Below are 21,969 nucleotides of genomic sequence, written 5' to 3' on the forward strand. Positions count from 1 at the left end.
GATATATTGATACCAATAAAATTATTCGATATATTAATACCAATACAATTAATCGATATCTTAATACCAATACAATTAATCGATATATTAATACCAATGCAATTAATCGATATAGTAATACCAATACAATTAATCGATATCTTAATACCAATACAATTAATCGATATATTAATACCAATACAATTAATCGATATATTAATACCAATACAATTAATCGATATATTTAAACCAATACAATTAATCAATATATATATATATATATATATATTTTTTTATTCAGTATATTACACAGAGGCGCCTTACAAGATGGAACCACCTTAGCTTCAAGGCGCCTCAGACTAACAAATATAACATTTTAAAACAACTAACAGAAACATCAATCAAATCTTCCAGAATTAACAAGAAATTGTTGTACATAATAAAATAATAAAGCATTTTCACAATTCGAAAGAAGATTGGAACCAAAAATAAAAATTTCACTTAAAAATTTAAAATTATATGTTAAAGAAAAATCCTTGGCTAAGATATATTATTAATATCAATAAATCAGTATCACAAGTATTGATATCAGTTAATATCTTCTTCATAATTTTATATAATTTTTTATCAATACTGTTAATTAATACCAACACAAATGATTAGTTGATAAAAAAAAAAAAAAAGTGCGTATTTTGGCCATTTTTTAAATACTGTTATTATGCAATAATATTGCTATATATGTGCATATATTGTGTTATAAGCATCTTATAGACGTATAGTAACCATTTATGTCAAAAAATAAAAAAGTCGAAATATGGCCATTTTTTGAAAAAATCCCTGTAGGCCTACTAATAGTAAGGAATTTTTTCGAAAAATGGCCAAAATACGCACTTTTTTAAATACTGTTATTATGCACTAATATTGCTATATATGTGCATATATTGTGTTATAAGCATCTTATAGAGTATAGTAACCATTAATGTCGAAAAATAAAAAGATCGAAATATGGCCATTTTTTGAAAAAATCCCTGTACTATAGTAAGGGATTTTTTTCGAAAAATGGCCAAAATACGCATTTTTTAAAATACTGTTATTATGCAATAATATTGCTATATATGTGCATATATTGTGTTATAAGCATCTTATAGACGTATAGTAACCATTTATGTCAAAAAATAAAAAGGTCGAAATATGGCCGTTTTTTGAAAAAATCCCTGTACTATAGTAAGGGATTTTTTCGAAAAATGGCCAAAATACGCACTTTTTAAAATACTGTTATTATGCACTAATATTGCTATATATGTGCATATATTGTGTTATAAGCATCTAATAGACGTATAGTAACCATTTATGTCAAAAAATAAAAAGGTCAAAATATGGCCATTTTTTGAAAAAAATCCCTGTACTATAGTAAGGGATTTTTTCGAAAAATGGCCAAAATACGCACTTTTTTAAATACTGTTATTATGCAATAATATTGCTATATATGTGCATATATTGTGTTATAAGCATCTTATAGACGTATAGTAACCATTTATGTCAAAAAATAAAAAGGTCGAAATATGGCCATTTTTTGAAAAAATCCCTGTAGCCTACTATAGTAAGGGATTTTTTCGAAAAATGGCCAAAATACGCATTTTTAAAAATACTGTTATTATGCAATAATATTGCTATATATGTGCATATATTGTGTTATAAGCATCTTATAGACGTATAGTAACCATTTACGTCAAAAAATAAAAAGGTCGAAATATGGCCATTTTTTGAAAAAATCCCTGTACTATAGTAAGGGATTTTTTTCGAAAAATGGCCAAAATACGCACTTTTTAAAATACTGTTATTATGCACTAATATTGCTATATATGTGCATATATTGTGTTATAAGCATCTTATAGACGTATAGTAACCATTTATGTCAAAAAATAAAAAGGTCGAAATATGGCCATTTTTTGAAAAAATCCCTGTACTATAGTAAGGGATTTTTTCGAAAAATGGCCAAAATACGCACTTTTTAAAATACTGTTATTATGCACTAATATTGCTATATATGTGCATATATTGTGTTATAAGCATCTAATAGACGTATAGTAACCATTTATGTCAAAAAATAAAATGGTCGAAATATGGCCATTTTTTGAAAAAATCCCTGTACTATAGTAAGGGATTTTTTCGAAAAATGGCCAAAATACGCACTTTTTTAAATACTGTTATTATGCAATAATATTGCTATATATGTGCATATATTGTGTTATAAGCATCTTATAGACATATAGTAATCATTTATGTCAAAAAATAAAAAGGTCGAAATATGGCCATTTTTTGAAAAAATCCCTGTACTATAGTAAGGGATTTTTTCGAAAAATGGCCAAAAAACACACTTTTTAAAATACTGTTATTATGCAATAATATTGCTATATATGTGCATATATTGTGTTATAAGCATCTTATAGACGTATAGTAACCATTTATGTCAAAAAATAAAAAGGTCGAAATATGGCCATTTTTTGAAAAAATCCCTGTACTATAGTAAGGGATTTTTTCGAAAAATGGCCAAAATACGCACTTTTTTAAATACTGTTATTATGCAATAATATTGCTATATATGTGCATATATTGTGTTATACGCATCTTATAGACGTATAGTAACCATTTATGTCAAAAAATAAAATGGTCGAAATATGGCTATTTTTTGAAAAAATCCCTGTACTATAGTAAGGGATTTTTTCGAAAAATGGCCAAAATACGCACTTTTTTAAATACTGTTATTATGCAATAATATTGCTATATATGTGCATATATTGTGTTATAAGCATCTTATAGACGTATAGTAATCATTTATGTCAAAAAATAAAAAGGTCGAAATATGGCCATTTTTTGAAAAAATCCCTGTACTATAGTAAGGGATTTTTTCGAAAAATGGCCAAAATACGCACTTTTTAAAATACTGTTATTATGCACTAATATTGCTATATATGTGCATATATTGTGTTATAAGCATCTAATAGACGTATAGTAACCATTTATGTCAAAAAATAAAAAGGCCGAAATATGGCCATTTTTTGAAAAAATCCCTGTACTATAGTACAGGGATTTTTTCGAAAAATTGCCAAAATACGCACTTTTTAAAATACTGTAAATTTTTTGTAAAAATTTGTAAAAAATGTGTGTATCCTATAAAACAAAACGTTAATTCTGCACACGCTATATATTACACGGATTAGTATAGTATAACAGGGATTTTTTCAAAAAACATTGCCAAATTTCGACCTTTTTATTTTTTGACATAAATGGTTACTATACGTCTATAAGATACTTATAACGCAATATATGCACATATATAGCAATATTATTGCATAATAACAGTATTTTAAAAAGTGCGTATTTTGCCCATTTTTCGAAAAAAATCCATGTAGGCCTATATATAATATAGTACAGGGATTTTTTTTATAAAAATGACCAAAACATCGACTTTTCCAAATACGTTTGACTACATAGCGTGATTCTACTCATGGTCGAAATCCCTGTACTTATAGTGCAGGGATTTTTTTTCGAAAAACTGGATTTAAGCAAAATAGTGAGGATCTACTTTGAAAAGAATATTTTTTTATAAAAAAATTGACAAAATATCGACTTTTTAAAATTCAATTATTATGCGTTAATATTGCCATGTGTATATAGTGTATATCATCATAGTAATTTAACTAGTTATGTCAGGGTCAAAGTTTAACATTTCTCTGAACACATGATGTCATTCTGCGCATGTCACAGAAAAAATAATCAGTTATGTCAAAAATACACAATTTCCTTGTGCTACAATTCAATCTGATAATATTATCTTGCGTTATGTCAAAAAATAAAAAGGGTCGAAATTTGACCATGTTTTTAAAAATAAAATCCCTTACTATAGGCCTACAGTTTTTTTTAAATGATCACAATATCGATTTTTCAAACTGCATTGATCAGGAAATAACATGCACGGCATGTAAAAAAATAAATTGGTCGAACAACTATACTTTTTAGTACACTTCGAAATTAGTTACTATCTACTAATTGTAATAATAGAGGTACACAAGCAGCAGCTGTTAAGGGGTCCTATTATACTTGTACAATTATTACGGAAGATGTATTACAAGTACTTTGGTGCCTTCAATAAACCATAGATAAACTATCATTAGATTATATTGGTTAATACATTGATAAGGATAGCGCGTATGGCACCGGTGTACACACATCCTTGTCTAGCGCGTGGATCATTTGATAATCTGTAACTGAAAGATTTCCCATAGAGCACATTATTGACAATGATCTTATTGCACCAATGCCAATATTGTGTTAATCGTGTAAACATGGAGAATGCTCAATCTTTAGCTCTGTGTCTAAACCATGGCTGTTTTACTTTTGTCGTTTTGTTTTAGCTTTTTCTTTATTTTATTTTTACAATTACGATCCAGCTAAAGGCAAATTAATGAAAAATGACAATGCTAAAAGTTAATATAATAAGTTGTATATAATTTATTAAACTTTGTATAATGAGGGTGATTGAAAAGCTGATATGCATGAGGTCCTAAAAACGGGAACGATACAAACATGAAAAAGAGAAAAAGATTAACAAAAAAAACAATAATTAATATAGAAAATACATATAAATACTTTGTAAAAATATATATTACATAATAGGATACTATTGATTTAGTGAATTAAAACACTATTATTACATACATTAGTACATAGGATACGTTAATTTCAATACAATTAATCGATATATTATTACTAATACAATTAATCGATATATTAATACCAATTAAATTATAGATATATTGATACCAATAAAATTATTCGATATATTAATACCAATACAATTAATCGATATCTTAATACCAATACAATTAATCGATATATTAATACCAATGCAATTAATCGATATAGTAATACCAATACAATTAATCGATATCTTAATACCAATACAATTAATCGATATATTAATACCAATACAATTAATCGATATATTAATACCAATACAATTAATCGATATATTTAAACCAATACAATTAATCAATATATATATATATATATATATATTTTTTTTTATTCAGTATATTACACAGAGGCGCCTTACAAGATGGAACCACCTTAGCTTCAAGGCGCCTCAGACTAACAAATATAACATTTTAAAACAACTAACAGAAACATCAATCAAATCTTCCAGAATTAACAAGAAATTGTTGTACATAATAAAATAATAAAGCATTTTCACAATTCGAAAGAAGATTGGAACCAAAAATAAAAATTTCACTTAAAAATTTAAAATTATATGTTAAAGAAAAATCCTTGGCTAAGATATATTATTAATATCAATAAATCAGTATCACAAGTATTGATATCAGTTAATATCTTCTTCATAATTTTATATAATTTTTTATCAATACTGTTAATTAATACCAACACAAATGATTAGTTGATAAAAAAAAAAAAAAAGTGCGTATTTTGGCCATTTTTTAAATACTGTTATTATGCAATAATATTGCTATATATGTGCATATATTGTGTTATAAGCATCTTATAGACATATAGTAACCATTTATGTCAAAAAATAAAAAAGTCGAAATATGGCCATTTTTTGAAAAAATCCCTGTAGGCCTACTAATAGTAAGGAATTTTTTCGAAAAATGGCCAAAATACGCACTTTTTTAAATACTGTTATTATGCACTAATATTGCTATATATGTGCATATATTGTGTTATAAGCATCTTATAGAGTATAGTAACCATTAATGTCGAAAAATAAAAAGATCGAAATATGGCCATTTTTTGAAAAAATCCCTGTACTATAGTAAGGGATTTTTTTCGAAAAATGGCCAAAATACGCATTTTTTAAAATACTGTTATTATGCAATAATATTGCTATATATGTGCATATATTGTGTTATAAGCATCTTATAGACGTATAGTAACCATTTATGTCAAAAAATAAAAAGGTCGAAATATGGCCGTTTTTTGAAAAAATCCCTGTACTATAGTAAGGGATTTTTTCGAAAAATGGCCAAAATACGCACTTTTTAAAATACTGTTATTATGCACTAATATTGCTATATATGTGCATATATTGTGTTATAAGCATCTAATAGACGTATAGTAACCATTTATGTCAAAAAATAAAAAGGTCAAAATATGGCCATTTTTTGAAAAAAATCCCTGTACTATAGTAAGGGATTTTTTCGAAAAATGGCCAAAATACGCACTTTTTTAAATACTGTTATTATGCAATAATATTGCTATATATGTGCATATATTGTGTTATAAGCATCTTATAGACGTATAGTAACCATTTATGTCAAAAAATAAAAAGGTCGAAATATGGCCATTTTTTGAAAAAATCCCTGTAGCCTACTATAGTAAGGGATTTTTTCGAAAAATGGCCAAAATACGCATTTTTAAAAATACTGTTATTATGCAATAATATTGCTATATATGTGCATATATTGTGTTATAAGCATCTTATAGACGTATAGTAACCATTTACGTCAAAAAATAAAAAGGTCGAAATATGGCCATTTTTTGAAAAAATCCCTGTACTATAGTAAGGGATTTTTTTCGAAAAATGGCCAAAATACGCACTTTTTAAAATACTGTTATTATGCACTAATATTGCTATATATGTGCATATATTGTGTTATAAGCATCTTATAGACGTATAGTAACCATTTATGTCAAAAAATAAAAAGGTCGAAATATGGCCATTTTTTTGAAAAAATCCCTGTACTATAGTACAGGGATTTTTTCGAAAAATGGCCAAAATACGCACTTTCTAAAATACTGTTATTATGCAATAATATTGCTATATATGTGCATATATTGTGTTATAAGCATCTTATAGACGTATAGTAACCATTTATGTCAAAAAATAAAAAGGTCGAAATATGGCCATTTTTTGAAAAAATCCCTGTACTATAGTAAGGGATTTTTTCGAAAAATGGCCAAAATACGCACTTTTTAAAATACTGTTATTATGCACTAATATTGCTATATATGTGCATATATTGTGTTATAAGCATCTAATAGACGTATAGTAACCATTTATGTCAAAAAATAAAATGGTCGAAATATGGCCATTTTTTGAAAAAATCCCTGCGCAAAGGGTACAGCTCAATCTTCTCATTCGGAAAGGTAAAGAACGCAAAAAGAAATGGACAAGAAATGGACAGAGCCATGTGGGGTCATTAAAACTGAATTGGACTGGGTCATTAGATAATGAGGAAACGGGACAATTGGCCAATGGGGCCCAAGAATCTAGGAGGTTGTTTTGAATACCGGCATACTAAAAACTGTCAATAGGGGTTTATCACATGATCGATGTATTAAATGAATAAAAATATTAAATAATAGAATAATAAGACTTTAATTTTATGTTAAAAGTTGAGAAAGTCGACATTGTTTTATCCAATTTTCGAAACAAAATCCTTGTACTATAGTAGATGAATTTTGTTTTTTAAAAAACGGTAAATTCGACTACAATATGTGTGCTGTATTAGTTATTAATTAACTAGTTAAAAAACCCACCCTGACTTCTAATTGGCCAACAATATTCCAAGTAGTTTGATATTAAGTTAGCCTTTTTCAAAAATTGAGACAAAATTACCGTTAACTTTGTCTGGGGCTTTTTTTCTAGGCCACATGGTACCATACGATATGTGTAACTGTCAGAGGAGTAACTAAAGGTTACTGGATGATAACCTCTATAGTATGAGTTATTATCACAATATATTATTAGAATTGGTGGAAGGAATTATTTGATTCACATTCAAATGAATTGTAGTGGAATTGCTCTTGAAATAAATATAAAATATTTGAGAATTTACACTGCTAAGGAAATACTCTTGACAAGAATATAGAATTCACCATTTAATGTACACTCAACTGCAAAAAGTTTCCCCTCTGCTTTTTTTGTAAGGGCTTGGGACCTTCAAATACAAAGTGCAATGAATGATATAATGTAAATTATAATGTAATAATTAAAACTGAATATAATTTATAAAAATTACAAAATAATTTACAACATTAATCATTGCTCTTTGGATTTGGCAGCATTAAAAACTTTTTTTTTTTTTTATTATTATTAAAAAAAAATTGAAGATATATGAAAGAGTATAAAAAGTCTATCCATGGCTACAAAAATCATTTGGAATCATTCTTGTTGCTGCTTTTTTTTCCGCTCTTGACGAAGGCGACGGATGGCAACCATAGTCGATTTCCATTCTTCAAAAGTCACATCAGATGTTGCAGCACAATACCAATTTCCATAGTACTGAGTGTGGTTCTTATTTAACCTTGGTTGCTTACACTTTGAGCACACAATCGCAGACGTTCTTGGTTTGTATATTTTGATCGGTTTCCCTTCCGATATGTCTTTAGCCACTCGTTTTCTGTACAAGAGGGTAGTTCTAGGAATACGAGTACTGCTAGCCTCAGGGACTGATGGTGGTGGTTTTGCTATCTCGCCTGGAACTGGGATCGACTGTCTGTTTCCTAAATAGGCTAGGCCGGAAGTGTTTTTTGGTAGGACAAATGTGAAAGATGGAGCGCTTGTATGAACGTTTAGCACCGCTGGCTTGGTTAAAGGTTCAAGTAGGGTTTTATCAGAGACAAGTTTGGGTACTGTTGCTGAGATGCCAGATTCCAACACTTGCCGCTCTTGCTTCTTTGATGTTCTGTTGTACCTGTTGTAAATAAATCAAACACAGTATTTAAAAACTTGAATGTATTTACTGTAGTGTAAAATAACAGTAATAACAAGTTAAAACTCACCACTGGATGAGTGTCGTACGATTTATCTCCATCAACTGAAGCTTAGCAAACAACATCAGGTGTCCATTCGATAGCACTTTCCGACGAATGTTCTTGTAGCCTTTGGTAATGAGCGGCCAGCGCTGGAAACGTTTACCTTCGATAGATACGGTAGATGGATACGCTTCACACAGTTTGGTAATAATGCACTCCATATATCGATTGCAGTCCGGCCACTGAGCTGGTCCGGTGTTCTGACCTAAGAAGCATCTTTTTAAAAAAAAACAACAAAGAAACGAGTTAGATTTAAGACTCATCATGCAACAAAGTGAAAAACGCTGGAAACTGCCTTACCGTCGAGTGCTTTCAACACCAGGTATTACGGAAGTAGTTTTACTTTTCTTGAACCTGCCTTTCGTCAAGTAATCTTGATGCCGTGCTTTGCGCTTAATGGTTTTGTCATAAGCATCCAGGTTGTTCCACAACTTTGCGACATGTTCAGCATGACTTTGACTTATCACTCCACTGTCTTCCTTAAACTGCATAAGGTAGTCTGCCAGGGCTTCAACTTTGGCGTAGCCTGGAATGTTGTCCGGTCCAGTGGAATCCTCAAGTTCCTAAATTGTAAAATATGAAAACAAAATAAATTATTAGACTCGTGCATTGTATTTCAAAACAGAAACAAAATTTGTGAGGTAGAAGCTAATAATACAAATTTAACTCACTGTGTCAATAAGGGCTGCTTTTCCTTCACCATCATCATCATTACCGTCACATAAAGGCAAGGGCTCCAGCTGGGGTGGTGAGATTTCTTTAGCATTTCGAGGTTTAAAACAACGCTTAGGTGGTTTGTAGTCAGGTTGAGTCTTGTCATCATAACCTTCATCAACATCAAAAGTGTAAATTTCTTCATCAAAGTCTTCATCATTAATGGTATCTGTTTTGACAGGAAATTGAGTTTCGAGTACTTTGTTCGACTGGCTATACAGGTACTCCACTCCGATGAGTTCTCCAGTGTACTTGTTTGGAATGATAAAACTTTTGTACACTTTTTTGCCAATCACTTGCTCTGCCAGTATGTTGAGAGCATGCTGATGCAGTCCACTATATGTACTGGAGATGGGTGCTCCAGACTGGGTAGCAGCTAGTGCACGGTTTGCATTCCATCGAACAAGTCCTTCCATCAGGTAAGCTTGGAAATGTAAGTCGCTAGCACGCTCACCTGAGAAAAAAATAAAACATCCATAATTATGAAATTATACAAAAATCAGTAGATAGGTTTGAAGATTTGGTAGATACCAAATAAAAAGTAATACTGTACCTGGAATAAACCTGTTAAGGTGAAGGTGAAACGATTCCAAAGAAGTGGAGCCTCTTGCGCAACGATAAACTGGCAAGGTAACTCCACCCTTAAGCATCTCGCTGGTTTTTGTGTAGAGCGGGATGCCTTCTGGATCCTGGATGCAGGCGATGTGTCGCTCTTGTGAGCTCCAGATATCCCAGGTCTGTTCGGAGTCTAAGAGTGGGACGCCCATTGTGTCACGGCCTTCTTCACCATCGAGGGAAGTCAGGAGCTCTCGGATTAGGTCGGCAGTCTCGCGAGTCCCTCGTGTTGTCCTGCGACAATGTAAAGCATACTCCTTCTTGCTGATGTTTTTCAATATGATGTCGTCTGTTGGGTTGGAATGCTTCTTGCTTGCAATGAGCTGTTCACGCTTGGCGAGCTTCAGACGTTCAACATCGTCAGCGCTCCACTCAAAAATGCAAGCGGAAAGACGTTTGAGAAAGATCGGATACAACTGATGTGATTCTGTTGAACAAGCTGCAGCAATTCTCCTCATGAAGTGCCAGATGTCCAGGCGAATTTGCATGTCAGGCCAGGCGCTGAACATCTTCCTTATGCTTGAATGACCGCAGCAGTCACGATCGACGTAGAGAATATCGGGAGGAGGTACGCCTGCCGAAGCATATCGGTTAATGATACCGTTTGTCATGTTGTTTAGGCCACATCCTTCTGCAGCAGTCAGGACTGTAATGAGCACCTGGCCGTGCTCATTTCCGACGTTTGTTGCCCATGCTCCTGTTCCACATGCACGACCGGCTAGCTTCCTTACAATCTGAAAAAAAATATAATAATTATTAGGAAGAAAGCTTCCCGACAATCTGCAAAAAAAAATTTAAATAATTAAAAGCAAATTGCAGAAATTACTTACCCTTTTGGTCGAGTCAATCTTCAACACTCTTCCGAACGTCGATGTGATAGAAGCCTTGAGTTCGTCGATTCTTCCCATTACTTCGTTGCAGTAGATGGTGAGGAACCATTGGACAGTGGGAACAGGAATCATTTTAGACACCTCATCAAATTTAGAAGCAGCAATGACATAATCATCATGAGAACCACAGAACTTCTTGCAATTTTCTAAGTAGAGAGCCACTCTCTCATTCCACCGCCTTGTGTGTTGTTCTAAGACTTGTTGGCGAAGCTGTGATGGACTGTTCCCGAGACCACGGTACTTTAGAAGCTGCAGGACCCGGTTGTCGCAGGCCAAGTGATACGAAAGTACAACAGGAAACTGAAGGCGATGCGCTAAATCAAGTTGCTTTAAAATGTTTTCACTCCAGCCAATTTGTCTTTGTTGGCAGTTAGAGCACCTCAGTTGTTCTGTTGCAAGAAAGTAGTGGCAGTCTAAATCCAGGACTGGACGAACGATTCCATGGAGGCCGCCTGATGTTAGTGGATAGCTCTTGCATTCTGGCCGAGGGCAGACCAGCTTGACCTGCCAAGTCTTGCGGGGCAACCAAAGAAGAAGACGATGACCGAAGTAACTGTTGGCCATGGGTATGTTTTTGTTGAGCGGATCCGGTTGAGGTGGATAATACCAAAGTTGTTTGAGTTTAGTTGAATCCAACTCTGCGGTCCCTTTCTTCGATTTCTTGAATAAGGTTTTTGAAATCCACTGTTGATCAATCTCGGGCAAGTTCTTCTTCCATTTATCTGGTATGAGACAATCTGCAAGAAAAACCAAGACAAAATTGTATAATTAATTAAACTACATTATGTAATTTTCATTTTCTAGTTTTAAACATCAAACAAAATAATTAAAATTACATGAAATAAACTACCTTCACTATGTTTGATAGTTTCTGTAGTGGATGGTATAGTACTAACAGGTTCATAAGATGTATTTGGTTGAGCTGCAAGATGGAAAATTAAAGAATATTTAGCAGTAAACTACTTTCATTCGCTATCTACAGTATGCTAGAAAGCAATATATTTAAACAACACGATTTTATGATTGAGTATAAATGAATGCATAAAAAAAAACCTAAACCCAGCAAACCTACAACATACACAGGCACTAAAAATGCAAAACCTCGAATTATTAATTTAAAAAATGCACAAAAAACACAAAATATGAAATAAGTCTTACCTGGTGCATATGAGGTTGATGGCTGCAAAGAAGCATCAAAGACATCAGTACCAGAAAGTGTTTCATCTGTGACATCCTTAACCTTTTGTAGCTCAATACCAACAGGTATGTACGATGTCTGTCTAGTTGGGCATTTCCTGAGGCGTTTTATTTCTTTCATTGCTATGGCTTCTTTGCCTTCTGGGAAAGACTCCAAGTACCTCTTAAAGTTGAATTTGTTGATATTAAGTGAACTTGTACTTGGAATTTCATTAGCCATTTTAATTACAAAACATACTGCATATTCCAGTACATTTTCGACCATCCACTTGAATGTTTGTCCACTGTATTTACCATGCTGAAACCTGTAGCAGCCCAACACATCACATTCATCTTTGGTGTTTCCACCCAGCCTGCACACCTCCTTCAAGGCATCTTGGCGTACATCATCAGGAGTTAGACACTTGCCAGTTGGTCGTTTTCTCAAGCTGTTAAATACTACAGCAGCAGATGTATCTTCAAGAATTAAGGCACCCTCTTCACTGCGCCGAAAAGTTGGTCTTAACATACTGTACTGTCTATTGAACACCTGCAAAACTAAAAAAACTGATCAAAGGCAAAAATATATGTAAGTAAAGTATGTGATAAAAGAAAATGTTACCCGTATAATGCCACTGTGCACCGTGCAGTTGTAGTAAATGGCTGTAAATAAAGGAAAATCAAATCTAAATATAATATCTGTGGGTTAAAATTTCTCAAGTAATAATTAATAGTAGACCAAGACTTTAAATGTAAAATATTAATAAAATGAATCACATAGCATTAAAACATATCTACTAAGAACAAACTATTTTATCTAAATTAAATTAAGAAAATATTACATATGAATAATTATGTTTTTTTTTCAATTAACAAAACTATATAAAGAATTACAACATAAATTAGAGTAAATTGAATAATCTTTGTTTATTAAACAGTGTATGTATTAACTCTTTGATCCCTGAGCACTTCCTTTAATGCAATCAAATTATTTGAGAATCTTATCTAAATCCACAAATACAGTTGATTGCCTAATTAAACGAATGCTTTAGATCAAAGAGTAGAAGCCTACACTTAATTAAACAATCATTATAATAAAAGTTAAATTGTTTATCTATCAATTAGAAGGCTTAGTCTGTTTCCCATGGATGCTATTCTGATACAGCACACATTTAGTTTTTTATAGTTTAAAATTATGTTAGGCCTAAAATCTATTACAGGCTACATAGGCTAGTCTAACTAGTAGTAGTAGTAGGATTGTTAATATTAAATAAATTAAACTTTGAAGAATAGCTTACTTTAAACTAAATCGATAAATACTAATCTAAGCCTAGGCCTAGTCTATCTAACTACCCGTAGTAGATAAGTTTTGAAGAAAAAAAATAACAGGGAGCCTTAAGTAAGTATAGCATCTTACTAGGGCCTATAGCCCTTGCAGGCGCAGCCCATGGTTTGACTTACAATTCATGGCAACCAAAAAAGTCTTTCTATCTAGCCTAGCCTAGGCGGCCTATATAGTAAATACATTAATTAAAGTAAGTGTCGAGTGACACTATATCTAAACCCTAACTAACCTATAAAGGCATGCGTTATTGTTAATACTTTATGAAATATATGTAGGCCTATTGGTAATTAGGGGAGGGAAGTAATAATAGCAAATGCATTTTACCCCACAGAGCAGACCGCCAACAAGAATTAGCGTCGACCGCGGGGCTGGCACCCATACAAACACATTTGCTAGGCCATAGTCACGGCCTAGGCCAAACAAGTTATCAACACTTTAAATGCATGAAATCAATTTCGCTCTTACCTTTAATTTAATGCAAGTACACGTTCGAGTTGAATACAGCTACTACCAGAATTCGCCTTGAAATTAATAATAATAATAATAAGTCTAGAGGATTTGTAAAAAGATGTTGTCGCATGTAAATCTGGACAAAATCTCATCATTGTTTGTGTTGTGAAAAACTTGTGGAAGTCAGATATTAATTACGTCACTTTTCAGTGTTCTGATTGGTCAAAATGACGACATTTGGAACACTTTTCTAAGGCTCTGCTTACGTCACTTTTCAGTGCTCTGATTGTTCAACTTTTGGAACGCTTTCCGCTGCTCTGATTGGTCAATCAGTTGTTCAATTCATTGTCCAATTCTACAGCACACATTGGGTTATTTGTAGCGCAAAGGGTACAGCTCAATCTTCTCATTCGGAAAGGTAAAGAACGCAAAAAGAAATGGACAAGAAATGGACAGAGCCATGTGGGGTCATTAAAACTGAATTGGACTGGGTCATTAGATAATGAGGAAACGGGACAATTGGCCAATGGGGCCCAAGAATCTAGGAGGTTGTTTTGAATACCGGCATACTAAAAACTGTCAATAGGGGTTTATCACATGATCGATGTATTAAATGAATAAAAATATTAAATAATAGAATAATAAGACTTTAATTTTATGTTAAAAGTTGAGAAAGTCGACATTGTTTTATCCAATTTTCGAAACAAAATCCTTGTACTATAGTAGATGAATTTTGTTTTTTAAAAAACGGTAAATTCGACTACAATATGTGTGCTGTATTAGTTATTAATTAACTAGTTAAAAAACCCACCCTGACTTCTAATTGGCCAACAATATTCCAAGTAGTTTGATATTAAGTTAGCCTTTTTCAAAAATTGAGACAAAATTACCGTTAACTTTGTCTGGGGCTTTTTTTCTAGGCCACATGGTACCATACGATATGTGTAACTGTCAGAGGAGTAACTAAAGGTTACTGGATGATAACCTCTATAGTATGAGTTATTATCACAATATATTATTAGAATTGGTGGAAGGAATTATTTGATTCACATTCAAATGAATTGTAGTGGAATTGCTCTTGAAATAAATATAAAATATTTGAGAATTTACACTGCTAAGGAAATACTCTTGACAAGAATATAGAATTCACCATTTAATGTACACTCAACTGCAAAAAGTTTCCCCTCTGCTTTTTTTGTAAGGGCTTGGGACCTTCAAATACAAAGTGCAATGAATGATATAATGTAAATTATAATGTAATAATTAAAACTGAATATAATTTATAAAAATTACAAAATAATTTACAACATTAATCATTGCTCTTTGGATTTGGCAGCATTAAAAACTTTTTTTTTTTTTTATTATTATTAAAAAAAAATTGAAGATATATGAAAGAGTATAAAAAGTCTATCCATGGCTACAAAAATCATTTGGAATCATTCTTGTTGCTGCTTTTTTTTCCGCTCTTGACGAAGGCGACGGATGGCAACCATAGTCGATTTCCATTCTTCAAAAGTCACATCAGATGTTGCAGCACAATACCAATTTCCATAGTACTGAGTGTGGTTCTTATTTAACCTTGGTTGCTTACACTTTGAGCACACAATCGCAGACGTTCTTGGTTTGTATATTTTGATCGGTTTCCCTTCCGATATGTCTTTAGCCACTCGTTTTCTGTACAAGAGGGTAGTTCTAGGAATACGAGTACTGCTAGCCTCAGGGACTGATGGTGGTGGTTTTGCTATCTCGCCTGGAACTGGGATCGACTGTCTGTTTCCTAAATAGGCTAGGCCGGAAGTGTTTTTTGGTAGGACAAATGTGAAAGATGGAGCGCTTGTATGAACGTTTAGCACCGCTGGCTTGGTTAAAGGTTCAAGTAGGGTTTTATCAGAGACAAGTTTGGGTACTGTTGCTGAGATGCCAGATTCCAACACTTGCCGCTCTTGCTTCTTTGATGTTCTGTTGTACCTGTTGTAAATAAATCAAACACAGTATTTAAAAACTTGAATGTATTTACTGTAGTGTAAAATAACAGTAATAACAAGTTAAAACTCACCACTGGATGAGTGTCGTACGATTTATCTCCATCAACTGAAGCTTAGCAAACAACATCAGGTGTCCATTCGATAGCACTTTCCGACGAATGTTCTTGTAGCCTTTGGTAATGAGCGGCCAGCGCTGGAAACGTTTACCTTCGATAGATACGGTAGATGGATACGCTTCACACAGTTTGGTAATAATGCACTCCATATATCGATTGCAGTCCGGCCACTGAGCTGGTCCGGTGTTCTGACCTAAGAAGCATCTTTTTAAAAAAAAACAACAAAGAAACGAGTTAGATTTAAGACTCATCATGCAACAAAGTGAAAAACGCTGGAAACTGCCTTACCGTCGAGTGCTTTCAACACCAGGTATTACGGAAGTAGTTTTACTTTTCTTGAACCTGCCTTTCGTCAAGTAATCTTGATGCCGTGCTTTGCGCTTAATGGTTTTGTCATAAGCATCCAGGTTGTTCCACAACTTTGCGACATGTTCAGCATGACTTTGACTTATCACTCCACTGTCTTCCTTAAACTGCATAAGGTAGTCTGCCAGGGCTTCAACTTTGGCGTAGCCTGGAATGTTGTCCGGTCCAGTGGAATCCTCAAGTTCCTAAATTGTAAAATATGAAAACAAAATAAATTATTAGACTCGTGCATTGTATTTCAAAACAGAAACAAAATTTGTGAGGTAGAAGCTAATAATACAAATTTAACTCACTGTGTCAATAAGGGCTGCTTTTCCTTCACCATCATCATCATTACCGTCACATAAAGGCAAGGGCTCCAGCTGGGGTGGTGAGATTTCTTTAGCATTTCGAGGTTTAAAACAACGCTTAGGTGGTTTGTAGTCAGGTTGAGTCTTGTCATCATAACCTTCATCAACATCAAAAGTGTAAATTTCTTCATCAAAGTCTTCATCATTAATGGTATCTGTTTTGACAGGAAATTGAGTTTCGAGTACTTTGTTCGACTGGCTATACAGGTACTCCACTCCGATGAGTTCTCCAGTGTACTTGTTTGGAATGATAAAACTTTTGTACACTTTTTTGCCAATCACTTGCTCTGCCAGTATGTTGAGAGCATGCTGATGCAGTCCACTATATGTACTGGAGATGGGTGCTCCAGACTGGGTAGCAGCTAGTGCACGGTTTGCATTCCATCGAACAAGTCCTTCCATCAGGTAAGCTTGGAAATGTAAGTCGCTAGCACGCTCACCTGAGAAAAAAATAAAACATCCATAATTATGAAATTATACAAAAATCAGTAGATAGGTTTGAAGATTTGGTAGATACCAAATAAAAAGTAATACTGTACCTGGAATAAACCTGTTAAGGTGAAGGTGAAACGATTCCAAAGAAGTGGAGCCTCTTGCGCAACGATAAACTGGCAAGGTAACTCCACCCTTAAGCATCTCGCTGGTTTTTGTGTAGAGCGGGATGCCTTCTGGATCCTGGATGCAGGCGATGTGTCGCTCTTGTGAGCTCCAGATATCCCAGGTCTGTTCGGAGTCTAAGAGTGGGACGCCCATTGTGTCACGGCCTTCTTCACCATCGAGGGAAGTCAGGAGCTCTCGGATTAGGTCGGCAGTCTCGCGAGTCCCTCGTGTTGTCCTGCGACAATGTAAAGCATACTCCTTCTTGCTGATGTTTTTCAATATGATGTCGTCTGTTGGGTTGGAATGCTTCTTGCTTGCAATGAGCTGTTCACGCTTGGCGAGCTTCAGACGTTCAACATCGTCAGCGCTCCACTCAAAAATGCAAGCGGAAAGACGTTTGAGAAAGATCGGATACAACTGATGTGATTCTGTTGAACAAGCTGCAGCAATTCTCCTCATGAAGTGCCAGATGTCCAGGCGAATTTGCATGTCAGGCCAGGCGCTGAACATCTTCCTTATGCTTGAATGACCGCAGCAGTCACGATCGACGTAGAGAATATCGGGAGGAGGTACGCCTGCCGAAGCATATCGGTTAATGATACCGTTTGTCATGTTGTTTAGGCCACATCCTTCTGCAGCAGTCAGGACTGTAATGAGCACCTGGCCGTGCTCATTTCCGACGTTTGTTGCCCATGCTCCTGTTCCACATGCACGACCGGCTAGCTTCCTTACAATCTGAAAAAAAATATAATAATTATTAGGAAGAAAGCTTCCCGACAATCTGCAAAAAAAAATTTAAATAATTAAAAGCAAATTGCAGAAATTACTTACCCTTTTGGTCGAGTCAATCTTCAACACTCTTCCGAACGTCGATGTGATAGAAGCCTTGAGTTCGTCGATTCTTCCCATTACTTCGTTGCAGTAGATGGTGAGGAACCATTGGACAGTGGGAACAGGAATCATTTTAGACACCTCATCAAATTTAGAAGCAGCAATGACATAATCATCATGAGAACCACAGAACTTCTTGCAATTTTCTAAGTAGAGAGCCACTCTCTCATTCCACCGCCTTGTGTGTTGTTCTAAGACTTGTTGGCGAAGCTGTGATGGACTGTTCCCGAGACCACGGTACTTTAGAAGCTGCAGGACCCGGTTGTCGCAGGCCAAGTGATACGAAAGTACAACAGGAAACTGAAGGCGATGCGCTAAATCAAGTTGCTTTAAAATGTTTTCACTCCAGCCAATTTGTCTTTGTTGGCAGTTAGAGCACCTCAGTTGTTCTGTTGCAAGAAAGTAGTGGCAGTCTAAATCCAGGACTGGACGAACGATTCCATGGAGGCCGCCTGATGTTAGTGGATAGCTCTTGCATTCTGGCCGAGGGCAGACCAGCTTGACCTGCCAAGTCTTGCGGGGCAACCAAAGAAGAAGACGATGACCGAAGTAACTGTTGGCCATGGGTATGTTTTTGTTGAGCGGATCCGGTTGAGGTGGATAATACCAAAGTTGTTTGAGTTTAGTTGAATCCAACTCTGCGGTCCCTTTCTTCGATTTCTTGAATAAGGTTTTTGAAATCCACTGTTGATCAATCTCGGGCAAGTTCTTCTTCCATTTATCTGGTATGAGACAATCTGCAAGAAAAACCAAGACAAAATTGTATAATTAATTAAACTACATTATGTAATTTTCATTTTCTAGTTTTAAACATCAAACAAAATAATTAAAATTACATGAAATAAACTACCTTCACTATGTTTGATAGTTTCTGTAGTGGATGGTATAGTACTAACAGGTTCATAAGATGTATTTGGTTGAGCTGCAAGATGGAAAATTAAAGAATATTTAGCAGTAAACTACTTTCATTCGCTATCTACAGTATGCTAGAAAGCAATATATTTAAACAACACGATTTTATGATTGAGTATAAATGAATGCATAAAAAAAAACCTAAACCCAGCAAACCTACAACATACACAGGCACTAAAAATGCAAAACCTCGAATTATTAATTTAAAAAATGCACAAAAAACACAAAATATGAAATAAGTCTTACCTGGTGCATATGAGGTTGATGGCTGCAAAGAAGCATCAAAGACATCAGTACCAGAAAGTGTTTCATCTGTGACATCCTTAACCTTTTGTAGCTCAATACCAACAGGTATGTACGATGTCTGTCTAGTTGGGCATTTCCTGAGGCGTTTTATTTCTTTCATTGCTATGGCTTCTTTGCCTTCTGGGAAAGACTCCAAGTACCTCTTAAAGTTGAATTTGTTGATATTAAGTGAACTTGTACTTGGAATTTCATTAGCCATTTTAATTACAAAACATACTGCATATTCCAGTACATTTTCGACCATCCACTTGAATGTTTGTCCACTGTATTTACCATGCTGAAACCTGTAGCAGCCCAACACATCACATTCATCTTTGGTGTTTCCACCCAGCCTGCACACCTCCTTCAAGGCATCTTGGCGTACATCATCAGGAGTTAGACACTTGCCAGTTGGTCGTTTTCTCAAGCTGTTAAATACTACAGCAGCAGATGTATCTTCAAGAATTAAGGCACCCTCTTCACTGCGCCGAAAAGTTGGTCTTAACATACTGTACTGTCTATTGAACACCTGCAAAACTAAAAAAACTGATCAAAGGCAAAAATATATGTAAGTAAAGTATGTGATAAAAGAAAATGTTACCCGTATAATGCCACTGTGCACCGTGCAGTTGTAGTAAATGGCTGTAAATAAAGGAAAATCAAATCTAAATATAATATCTGTGGGTTAAAATTTCTCAAGTAATAATTAATAGTAGACCAAGACTTTAAATGTAAAATATTAATAAAATGAATCACATAGCATTAAAACATATCTACTAAGAACAAACTATTTTATCTAAATTAAATTAAGAAAATATTACATATGAATAATTATGTTTTTTTTTCAATTAACAAAACTATATAAAGAATTACAACATAAATTAGAGTAAATTGAATAATCTTTGTTTATTAAACAGTGTATGTATTAACTCTTTGATCCCTGAGCACTTCCTTTAATGCAATCAAATTATTTGAGAATCTTATCTAAATCCACAAATACAGTTGATTGCCTAATTAAACGAATGCTTTAGATCAAAGAGTAGAAGCCTACACTTAATTAAACAATCATTATAATAAAAGTTAAATTGTTTATCTATCAATTAGAAGGCTTAGTCTGTTTCCCATGGATGCTATTCTGATACAGCACACATTTAGTTTTTTATAGTTTAAAATTATGTTAGGCCTAAAATCTATTACAGGCTACATAGGCTAGTCTAACTAGTAGTAGTAGTAGGATTGTTAATATTAAATAAATTAAACTTTGAAGAATAGCTTACTTTAAACTAAATCGATAAATACTAATCTAAGCCTAGGCCTAGTCTATCTAACTACCCGTAGTAGATAAGTTTTGAAGAAAAAAAATAACAGGGAGCCTTAAGTAAGTATAGCATCTTACTAGGGCCTATAGCCCTTGCAGGCGCAGCCCATGGTTTGACTTACAATTCATGGCAACCAAAAAAGTCTTTCTATCTAGCCTAGCCTAGGCGGCCTATATAGTAAATACATTAATTAAAGTAAGTGTCGAGTGACACTATATCTAAACCCTAACTAACCTATAAAGGCATGCGTTATTGTTAATACTTTATGAAATATATGTAGGCCTATTGGTAATTAGGGGAGGGAAGTAATAATAGCAAATGCATTTTACCCCACAGAGCAGACCGCCAACAAGAATTAGCGTCGACCGCGGGGCTGGCACCCATACAAACACATTTGCTAGGCCATAGTCACGGCCTAGGCCAAACAAGTTATCAACACTTTAAATGCATGAAATCAATTTCGCTCTTACCTTTAATTTAATGCAAGTACACGTTCGAGTTGAATACAGCTACTACCAGAATTCGCCTTGAAATTAATAATAATAATAATAAGTCTAGAGGATTTGTAAAAAGATGTTGTCGCATGTAAATCTGGACAAAATCTCATCATTGTTTGTGTTGTGAAAAACTTGTGGAAGTCAGATATTAATTACGTCACTTTTCAGTGTTCTGATTGGTCAAAATGACGACATTTGGAACACTTTTCTAAGGCTCTGCTTACGTCACTTTTCAGTGCTCTGATTGTTCAACTTTTGGAACGCTTTCCGCTGCTCTGATTGGTCAATCAGTTGTTCAATTCATTGTCCAATTCTACAGCACACATTGGGTTATTTGTAGCGCAATAGTAAGGGATTTTTTCGAAAAATGGCCAAAATACGCACTTTTTAAAATACTGTTATTATGCAATAATATTGCTATATATGTGCATATATTGTGTTATAAGCATCTTATAGACGTATAGTAACCATTTATGTCAAAAAATAAAAAGGTCGAAATATGGCCATTTTTTGAAAAAATCCCTGTACTATAGTAAGGGATTTTTTCGAAAAATGGCCAAAATACGCACTTTTTTAAATACTGTTATTATGCAATAATATTGCTATATATGTGCATATATTGTGTTATACGCATCTTATAGACG

General features: G+C 33.9%; 2 protein-coding genes across 2 annotated transcripts; both read right to left on the reverse strand.

The window, feature by feature from the left end:
• Positions 1 to 8,110: 8,110 nt before the first annotated feature.
• Positions 8,111 to 12,873, reverse strand: LOC144852309 (uncharacterized). The gene is made up of 8 exons (XM_078710088.1): positions 12,192 to 12,873; positions 11,884 to 11,955; positions 10,974 to 11,770; positions 10,082 to 10,877; positions 9,486 to 9,982; positions 9,115 to 9,377; positions 8,782 to 9,030; positions 8,111 to 8,693 (listed from the first exon to the last, which is right to left on the reverse strand). Exons 1-8 carry the CDS (start codon positions 12,736 to 12,738, stop codon positions 8,162 to 8,164), a joined length of 3,753 nt encoding a protein of 1,250 aa, XP_078566214.1. The 5' UTR covers positions 12,739 to 12,873; the 3' UTR covers positions 8,111 to 8,161.
• Positions 12,874 to 15,389: 2,516 nt separating this feature from the next.
• Positions 15,390 to 20,158, reverse strand: LOC144852310 (uncharacterized). The gene is made up of 8 exons (XM_078710089.1): positions 19,471 to 20,158; positions 19,163 to 19,234; positions 18,253 to 19,049; positions 17,361 to 18,156; positions 16,765 to 17,261; positions 16,394 to 16,656; positions 16,061 to 16,309; positions 15,390 to 15,972 (listed from the first exon to the last, which is right to left on the reverse strand). Exons 1-8 carry the CDS (start codon positions 20,015 to 20,017, stop codon positions 15,441 to 15,443), a joined length of 3,753 nt encoding a protein of 1,250 aa, XP_078566215.1. The 5' UTR covers positions 20,018 to 20,158; the 3' UTR covers positions 15,390 to 15,440.
• Between the last annotated feature and the right edge of the window lie 1,811 nt (positions 20,159 to 21,969).

The sequence above is a fragment of the Antedon bifida genome, chromosome 9, assembly GCF_963402885.1.
Source record: "Antedon bifida chromosome 9, ecAntBifi1.1, whole genome shotgun sequence".
NCBI classification, from domain to species: domain Eukaryota; kingdom Metazoa; phylum Echinodermata; class Crinoidea; order Comatulida; family Antedonidae; genus Antedon; species Antedon bifida.